Source organism: Octopus sinensis, linkage group LG28 (genome assembly GCF_006345805.1).
Source record: "Octopus sinensis linkage group LG28, ASM634580v1, whole genome shotgun sequence".
Lineage (NCBI taxonomy): Eukaryota > Metazoa > Mollusca > Cephalopoda > Octopoda > Octopodidae > Octopus > Octopus sinensis.
Window position 1 is genome coordinate 19,864,906 of NC_043024.1, and position 10,354 is coordinate 19,875,259.

The 10,354-nt window shown below is 36.1% G+C and overlaps 1 protein-coding gene across 1 annotated transcript in view; it reads left to right on the forward strand.

The window, feature by feature from the left end:
- Nucleotides 1-5,822, forward strand: part of LOC115225742 (roundabout homolog 2-like) — a 571,297-nt gene extending 565,475 nt beyond the window's left edge. The window contains exon 23 of the mRNA XM_036514525.1: nucleotides 5,702-5,822. Coding sequence (XP_036370418.1) covers nucleotides 5,702-5,822 — 121 coding nt within the window. The remainder of the gene's footprint in view (nucleotides 1-5,701) is intronic.
- The last annotated feature ends 4,532 nt before the right edge of the window (nucleotides 5,823-10,354 follow it).

Consider the following 10,354-nt stretch of genomic DNA (forward strand, 5'->3'; position numbering starts at 1 on the left):
TTGCTTTTGCCATATGTGTGTGTGTGTTTGTGTGTGTGTTTATCCCCCCAGCATCGATTGACAACCAATGTTGGTATGCTTACGTCCCCATAACTTAGTGTTTTGGAAAAAGAGACCAATAGAATGAGTCCTGGGGTTGATTTCTTTGACTAAAAGGTGTTGTTCCAGCATGGCCGCAGTCAAATGACTGAAACAAGTAAAAGAATAAAAGAATAAAAGAATAAAAGAATAAAAGAATATATCTATATAGAAAGATACAGCAATTATTCCCAACCAATTTTCTTCTATCATTTATTAAAATCTATACAAAGGCAACGAGTTAGCTAAAATTGTTAGCATGCCAGAGAAAATGCTTAGCGGTATTTCGTCTGTTGCTACGTTCTGAGTTCAAATTCTGCTGAGGTCGACTTTGCCTTTCATCCTTTTGGGGTCGATTAAATAAGTACCAGTTTCGCACTGGGATCGATATAATCGACTTAATCCATTTGTCTGTCCTTGTTGGTCCCCTCTGTGTTTAGCCCCTTGTGGGTAGTAAAGAAATAGGTATTTCGTTTGCCGCTATGTTCTGAGTTGAAATTCCGCCGAGGTCGACTTTGCCTTTCATCCTTTTGGGGTCGATAAATTAAGTACCAGTTATGCACTGGGGTTGATATAATCAACTTAATCCGATTGTCTTTCCTTCTTTGTCCTCTCTGTGTTTAGCCCTTTGTGGGTAGTAAAGAAATAGGTATTTTGTCTGTCTCTACATTCTGAGTTCAAATTCCACCAAAATCAGCTTTGCTTTTCAACCTTTCAGGGTCGATGAAATAAATACCAGTTGACCACTGGGGTCAATGTAATTGACTAACCCACCTCCCATGAAATTTCAGGTGTTGTGTCCTATAGTTGATAGGATTATAAAAATACATAGGATTTTCTTTTGATGATGGTGGCTTTGGTAAAAGCACTGTTGTCTTTCACACCTATGTACTCTTTGTTTGACCTACTAAAAACAATACCTAAATTCCATCAGATCACATACCACTGTCATGACAATAGGAAAGGCACTCCGAGAAATACTGATTAGTGAAGCAGTACTTATAACCCACATAGGCAAAAACACTGCACAGTATTTTAGGTCAAATGCTAGACTCTTTGAAAAAATATCAAAAAGTTTATCTCTGCAATATGACATTATGTAAAGTAATCAAAATGTGTTGTGTTAACGAGTTGAATTAATTATGAGTAGTATAAATAAAAATATAAACGTGCCCTTTTAAAGCCTAGCCAGGCTCATGGGCCTGGTTTCCCGGTTTCTGTGGCATATGTGTTCCCCAGCTGGACAGGATGCCAGTCCATCGCAGCGTTACTCATTTTTGCCAGCTGAGTGGACTGGAGCAACGTGAAATGAAGTGTTTTGCTCAAGAACACAATGCATCGCCCAGTCCAGGAATCGAAACCACAATCTTACGATCATGGTGCTGACACTAACCACTAGGCCACGCGCCTCCACAATTATGAGTAGTAGAGAAATTATTGTTAATCAAGTTTTATTGATCCTTTTCATACTGAAGACACCAAGCTGGTGTTTGTATTGAGCTGGCCAACTGGGAGGAGACCCAGGGGGAGACTAAGGACAAGATCGTTGGATAATATACCACTAATGTAGCTAGAGTGTGTGCTACCTGGGGCAGCCTTTCTGTTTGCCTCCCCTGGACCCCCACAAAAACCACATATTGCCTACAGCAGACCCAAAAGTGGGGCCTCTTTAAAAGTGCTGCCCAGGGCAGACCACCCCTAACCCCTAGCGACACCAGTGTAATATACATAGTCTTAGCTCTTCATGCCTGGGAATCCATCCAGAAAATCTTATGATGGTTCTTTCCAGCAGTAGGGGTAGAATGAAAATAAATTGGGTGGATGATATCTATGGTCTCAGCTCTGGGAATCCAGCAGGAAAGGGTGATGACAGCTGCTTTTAATAGGGGCCTGTAGATGAGGTGCTTAAGGACTCTAGTCTCATGATGCTTCTGGGAATTGTAAGCAGGGAAAATGGAATGGTAGATATTGCAGCATTTTGATGATTTAATTTGTGTTGGGCACCAAACTGGTCCTTATACTGGAGCCACCAGCTGGCAGGAGACCCAGGGGTACACTAAGAATGGGGTAGTTGGATAATATACATAATTTTAGTTGGCTGTACTTGGGAATCCAGTAGGAAATTGTAATGGTGGTTGCTTCACTCACACACACACACACTTTCAGTTTCTGTCTGCCAAATCCACTCACTTGAGGCCATAGTAGAAGACACTAGCGCATGGTACCATGCAGTGGGGCTGAACCTGGAACCATGTGGTTGACAAGCAAGCTTCTTAGCACACAGACAGTATACATATATAAATCATCCATCCTTTTTCCATTGGTTCAATACCAATAGACCCTTGGTCCCTGATACAAATAAGACCAGCACAAATAGCAATATGAGGATATTAAAATGAATAACCATGACACATGATCCTTAGTACAGGTTAACGAGGGGCACATTAGGATTTTAAATAGAGAGGCCCTTTCAAAAAATATATTGCAGATTACACCTAATGCCGGTGCAACCAACAATAAGCTTGCAACATGTTCTACAATGCATTGGGTAGGAGCATAAAAGGTGTGTTTCCCAGGACCCCAAAATGGGTCCAGGAGGAAACAACCATCCTAAACGAAGCAACCATCAGTTGGGAATTGACAGCTGCTTTTGATAGGACTCTATAGAAGAAAGGCCTGAGGATTCTATATCCCTGTGGTCCTCAAGGAATAGTGAATGGAGATGGATGTGTGTGTGTATATATATATATATATGTATATATATAGGGAAAGTTTACGAAAAAAACAAAAGACGAAGACAGATGGTGTACAAAACAAACAGATGTATTAGTATAATGCTCAGGAATAGAAAAAGTCTTTTACGTTTCAAGCCTACACTCTTCTATATATATACCAAGAAAGTTAGGGGTTGTGGATCCAACCCACTAAGGGATAATACTTATCCAATATACTGTTAGTATAATACCCAAATTATTAATACACAAGTGTTTTTCATCGCAATGCAATGAACTCACTTATTGTATTAAATGGGTGAAGGTAAAGAGATATTTTACCATTAATTTATATAGTAAATAAGAGAATGGAGAAACACATTAGTTGGTTTAACAGGTTTAGGATATTAGAATGTTGGCTTATTTATTTATTAAAACGACAACATACATACATATAGTATATTATTCAATGCATATAAGATAATAATACAAGTAGTTGTTAAAAAAACATGAATATAAATTATTATATATATATATATATACAGAATAATGTCATCATCTTGGTTATGATAGCCTTGTGAGTGGATTTAGTAGATGGAAAATGAAAGAAGCCCATTGTATGTGTGTGTGTTTGTTTGTTTACATGTCACTTATGTCTATGAAAGTTTTGATGTGGAGGCAGTGTTGTTGTCAGTAAACTTGTCCACAAATCACTTGTTCATTGCATTCCTTTGATGCCACATATAATAACACTAGGAAGAGAATCCGACTGCAAAACAATACCTCAAAAACATATTCCCCTAACCCATGCTAACAATGATTAAATGGACGTAAAAACATGTAAAAAACAAACAAACATTTGGTCCGGCCAATGCATGTCCACTCAGAATGAATCCTTTTTCAATCTGAAAACGAAATGCAATCAGTAGAGAAAGCTTGCCTGTCCTCTTGCTATTAGAATCTCGTTAATTATTTATTCAGGGAAAGCAATCACTAAGTACAAAGAGAGACCAAGCGATACTTAGTGTTTATCTCTTCTGCATACATTTCACAACTTAATGGGCCGACAGAGCCAGATGTAATGTTTGGTTTTGCAAAGCTGTTCAATTCGCTATTTATAGAGATCAATAGCATAAGTGGATTGGCCAGTCCTCGGTGATCAATATCTATTAAATTGTGAACTGATTACCCCTCTTACATCGGTGTGTGTGTCATTATGCACTGATACAAAAGGAGACAAGACTACGGAATCAGAAGCACATCAGGTTAAATGCTTGGTGGCAGATCTTCCAACACTTTATGCTCTGAGTTCAAATTCCAGCAGGGACAACTTTGCTTTTCATCGCTTGGGGGTCAAAAAAATAAATACAATTTCAGTACTGCAGTCGATGTAATCAACTAGCCCCCCCCCCTCCTCTAAAATTTCAGGAAGGCCTTGTGCCTATATCATTATTATTATTATTATTATTATGTTTTTTCCTTCTTTCTTCAAATTTTTTTCCGTTTCTCGCCGAGTGTTTTCTGTACACCTAGGGCAGAGAAGCTCATTGTATGCATTCCCAGATTACACATGCAAATTCACAGGTAAAATATGTATTTAAAAAATAAAAAATAAATAAATTCATCATCATCATCATCATCATCATCATTATCATCATCATTTTTCAATTCTGTTTCCATTTCTTGTTGAGTGTCTTCCTGATACCTAGGGCACAGAAACGTACTATTATACATTGGTTGGCCATTAAAGTAGACACACCAGATTGTTCATTTACAAAGTCATGTGACAGAGAAGGGGAAGAAAGACAGAGAGAAAAAGGAAAAAATTTTAAAAATGCAAAATAAAAAAAGTAAACAAAGAAAGTAATGAGGGTGGGTGGGGAGAAAATTCACAGAGACAATGCTTTTCTCAATACATGTGAAGGACCGGTCAAGACAACCTTTTGCACTTCCTGCATGGATGGTAGGCCAGGGATCATCATCATCATAATCATCATTGTTGTCATCGTCATCATCATCATCATCACTATCATTTAACATCTGTTGACCATGCTGGGATGGGTTGGACAGTTTGACCAGCACTGTCAAGCTGGAAGTCTACACCAGACTCCAGTCTGATTTGGCATGGTTTCTATAGCTGGATACCCTTCTTAAATAATTTTCACTTCCTTTTTCTTCTTCTTCTTCTTATTATTATTATTATTATTATTATTATTATTATTGTTATTATTGTTATTATTATTATTATTATTATTATTATTATTATTATTATTATTAAGGCGGCGAGCTAGCAGAATCATTAGCTTGCTGGGTGAAATGTTTAGCAGTATTTTGCCCGTCGCTATGTTCCGAGTTCAAATCCTGCCAAGGTCAACTTTGCCTTTCATCCTTTTGGGGGCAATGAATCAAGTACCAGTTGAGTACTGGGGTTGATGCAATCGACTTAATCCCCTCCTCCAAATTTCAGGCCTTGTGCCTATAGTAGAAAGGCTTGTTATTATTATTATTATTATTATTATTATTATTATTATTATTATTATTAATATTTTTATTGTTGTTGTTGTTGTTACCGTTATTATTATTATTATTGTTATTATTATTATGATTATTATGTTTATTATTATTATTATTATTATTATTAATATTATTATTATTATTATTAAAATGGTGAGCTGGCTGAATCGTTAGCATGCTGGCAAAATGCTTAGAAGCATTTCATCTGTCTTATTGTGCTCTGAGTTCAAATTCTGCTGATTTCAGCTTTGTCTTTCATACTCTCAAGGTCAATCAAATAAGTACCATTTGAGCCAGTGGGGTTGAATGTCATTGACTTACCCCTCCTCCAAAATTGCTGGCCTTGTGCCAAAATTTGAAAACATTATTATAATTTTTTTAATGTTTTCTTATTTCAGGAACCTTCATCCATGGACGACATACAAAGTACGTGTGGCTGCTATCACAAAAGAAGTCCTACAGGGACAAGGACCTTTCAGCTTCGTGAAAACTATCAGGACCCTTGAAACTAGTAAGTGAAGGTTTTCTTTTTAGAATCTTGTACTAATCTTAATATATAAAATCCGTTCTGTCTGTTTGTCTGTTTGTGCGCTTATAACTCAAGTATTGTTCATCTGATCGCACTGAAATTTTAAACATGGATACATGAGAGAGCGGGGCATTCCGAAATCTAAAAAGATTTTCAAAATTGTTAGTTTCAAAGTGAGAATCGCTATTTTTGTAATCTTTATGTCCCGTTTGTCCCGCCATTAAAACAACCAGTTGCTCAGACAACCGGCACATACGATTTTGCTAGCAACAAGGGGAATACAGGTTGACAGACAGCCAAAACTGTCGATATGCTGTCTCTCTTCTCTCCTCTCTCTGTGGCGTTAATAATCTTAATCTTTAGTTACAGTTTCTTATTCAAACTACATAATAGGCAGAATTGTCAGATTAAGACAGTAGGGTGTTTTAAGAGAGATTTGGCAGCTATTTCTACCAGGTCTAGCTACCATGTAGCGGTCTCCCTTTGGCTTATACATACATATATATATATATATATATTCATCTGAGTTGAAAGATGCCTGTTGTTATGTTCTGTTATTATTATTATTATTGTTTTTTTGTATTTATATTCGTATTATTTTGTGGGTTTTTTTGTATTTATATTCGTGTAACATCATTTGTTTTTCTGTCCTTGTTTCGTATACATTCGATCCTTTTTCCAAGGAATCTAATGCTTGCAGCTTAGTTTTTTCTTGGGGCTGGCCAGATTGGAGCAATCTCAAGATTAATCAGCCGAAATTGCGAAGATAATCCGGTTCTTGACTGAAGATTAGAGGCTTCGAATGACCCGTCCATGTTTTTTGTATCGTCTATTTGGATGTTTTGCATTCTTGTCCCATTTTGTACTTTATATATATATATATATATATATATATATATAATATGAATAAAATACTTAAAGCAACAGGTATCAAATACAAAAGCGAAGGTCCTGGCAGTGTCATGGGCCAAAAAAATTTCCAAATTCTTGCCTAATTTGAGCCCAGACCAATCTCTTATCTCTTACACTATTTCAGTATTACGTCTGTATTGTTATGTGAGATACTGTCCTATATATTATATATTCCTTAAGCTTTCCAAAACCAAGTTGCAGATTTTGGTGTATTGGATATCAAAAGATTCAGGACTATTTTGTCTAATTTCCATTCACATATTTGCATTTCAAAAATTAAACAATCTTTTCCATAAATCAACTATTGCAAAAATTTTACATGATGACGTCACATTTTTATGTGTGTGTGTACCTTAAAAGACATCAATCATCATGACACACACCTTCACTCATTCACTCTGTCTCTCTTTCTCTCCCTCTTTCTCTCTCATATACACACATGCAAACACACATACACGCACACACACACACACACGCACGTCCATTTCATATAGACGTACATACAACTTTCACTTTCTTTCTCTGTTCTTTTCGCTTTATCTTCTTTCAATTCCTGCTCTCTTCAAATAAAATTTTTATGGATACAACTGCTTACAAAAATAGGGATTAATGTATAATTTCATTCTATGTTCATAATTTTTTGTTTACAATATTGGGAAAAATATGCCACCAAAGAAAGGTTAGTAACGTCCTCATAAAAGTTTCCATAACATATTTTTAAAAGATTTAATTTTTTTAAATTACCTTTTTACTTCAAAGACTGTATTAAGCAATTTTCATAGACTTTCAAATATATATGTACGAATATATATATATATATATAATCATATCGAAGGGAAATGGAAATTAATAGAAATTTTCACTTTCAGTGGCCTAGCGTGTAAAACATTTAGTCCAAAGACTATATATTATTCATAAAGTACAGTGTACATTTAAACACATAAGGAATCTCTCCAGTAACAAATATAAAGCAAGGAGGATTGTAGAAAACCGAAGGCGAGAGTCTGAAGAGAGAATCAAGATGAGATTTTTCTCAAGATCAGCAAATGTATGTTGCAGCACTTAATGCTGGATCATTAAATCAATGTTTTAATTATTAGACAGAGGTCCAATAGAAAAGCTCTCAGAAACAGACTATGTACAAATTTGTTCTTCACAAATCCTGAAGCTGTTTTCAGATATGATCCATCCCATTCTAATAAAAATAATAACTATGTCCAAATTGGTGTGCTAAACACAAATTGTCTTTTCTGTAGAGCTTTAAAATTTTCAAATGAAACAAAAGGTATGTGCTGCTCAGGTGGTCAGGTAACATTGCCAGCACTACTAGCTTCTTCTCAACCTCTTATGGATCTTCTAGAAGGCATTTCCATCCAGTCAAAAGATTTTCTGAACAATATCAGACAATACAACTCTGCAAATGACATCATTTGGTGCATCTAAGAAGATAGATAAACGTGAATTTACGACGACATCAAAGTTCAAGGGCAAGTCTATCACCTCATTGGTTTCCTGTTATCAACAAATGAACGACCACAATTCCTCCCAAATTACTTTATGAGTGATGTAGGGCAACAAACCCGAAACAGGTGTTAAAATTTCAGATGATAGGTCATGTTACACACAGCACCAACTGCTGCAAAAGAGAGTACATCCACTGACATCTTCTCAGTGCATTCAAAAATCACAGGTTAGGGCCTGAAATACTCCACCATCATCGTTATTACCATCACCATCATCAGAAGCAATAGAGCCATTGTCATCTTAATTATCATCAACATTACCACCACCACCACCATCATCATTATCATCAGAAGTAATAACACCACTACAAACTCCGCCCTACCACTGCTAAAGCTCTCACTATCATCATGCCACCACCACTACTCTCACTACCACCACTACCCTCGTCACCACCACTACCCATGCCACCACCACAACCCATATCACCACCATTACTCATGCCACCACCACAACCCATGCCACCACCACTACCCATACCACCACCACTACCCATACCACCACCACCACCACCACCACCCATGCCACCACCACTTGCCTCACTCCCATGAATACCCTCACCACCACCACTACCCTTTCCACCAACACTACCTTTCCCACCACCACTACCATCACTCCCGTCAATACCCTCACCACCACCACTACCCTCGCCCCCATTACCACACCCACCATTCACCACCATCAGAATCCGTAACCCGAATGGTACGGACAACACATAACTGAAAACCATTTGCAGCACCACTAATTTGACGCCAATCTCACAAAAAACCAGAATTTCCTAGAATCCTTATTAGAAGAATTAGTAAACCAAAAAGGAAACACCACGAACTAACGAACAGCCTCGTTATTATAATTTAATTGAATAATTATTGCAAATTATTGATTAGTTAAAACAAAGAAGCCAGATTTATTTAAGAGTTCAATGAGATAATAGATTTCATTCGAATATTTTTGGTATTATTAATAGTGAAAGTAGAATAGAATTTATTGGGTCTCTTTTGTGGTTTTGGAGTTTCTTTCTTCCAGGAATTATCGCTAAACTATAAATATAATACAGTGGGAGTTTGTTCCGTGTTCTTAAAGTTTCCGTTTAATTAATGTATATTCGTATGTGTGTATGTGTGCATGCGCACACGTGTGTGTACATGTGTGTATGTGCATATGTATATGTGTTTCGCTGTGTATATGTATATATGAATGTATATGTGTGTGTGTGTATGTGCGTGCATATAAATATATATGTATATTGTGTGTGTATATATATGTAAATGTGTGTGTGTGTAAATATATATATATATGCATGTATTTGTATGTACATATATACACAAAGACACGCATATATATATCATTGTATATGTATGTTTATATATACATGTATATATTTATATGTGTGTGTAAATATGTGTGCCTATATATATATATATATATATGTGTGTGTGTGTGTGTGTGTGTGTGTGTGTGTTTGTGTGTGTGTATGTGCACGCACACACACACATATATATATATATATGTATGCGCGTGCACGCACACATATATCAGTGTATATGTATGTTTATATATGCATGTATATATCTATATATATATGTGTGCATATATATATTTTCAATGATTCAATGCTTTCCTTTGTTATGATAAACAAAGAAACAAACCTGAAACACATTCCATATTGAAAACAATAATATATACAGGGATAACCAAGAGGTTCCTGGTTCTAATTCAGCATCTTCTACTGTAGCTTTGGGTCGAATTTTACAAGTGAAATATGGAAACTGTATGGAATTCTGCTTTCTGTGTATGTTTGTGAGATCAACTGAAGTCTTGTAGATGAATTTTATATATGGAAACTGCAAGAAGCCCTTGATGTATATATATATACATACAGTACGGATTTTTGTCAGTGAACAGGTCGCGAATTTTAGCGACGAAAATATTTTGACAAATTAAACTTAAATGGCTTACAAACACCTTCCACGCTGCAATTGTTTTTGTTTCAGCACACAATCTCAGATCAAATCACTTGCTATGCGAGTACATCTCCATAATATATATATATATATATATATATATATATATATATATATATATATAT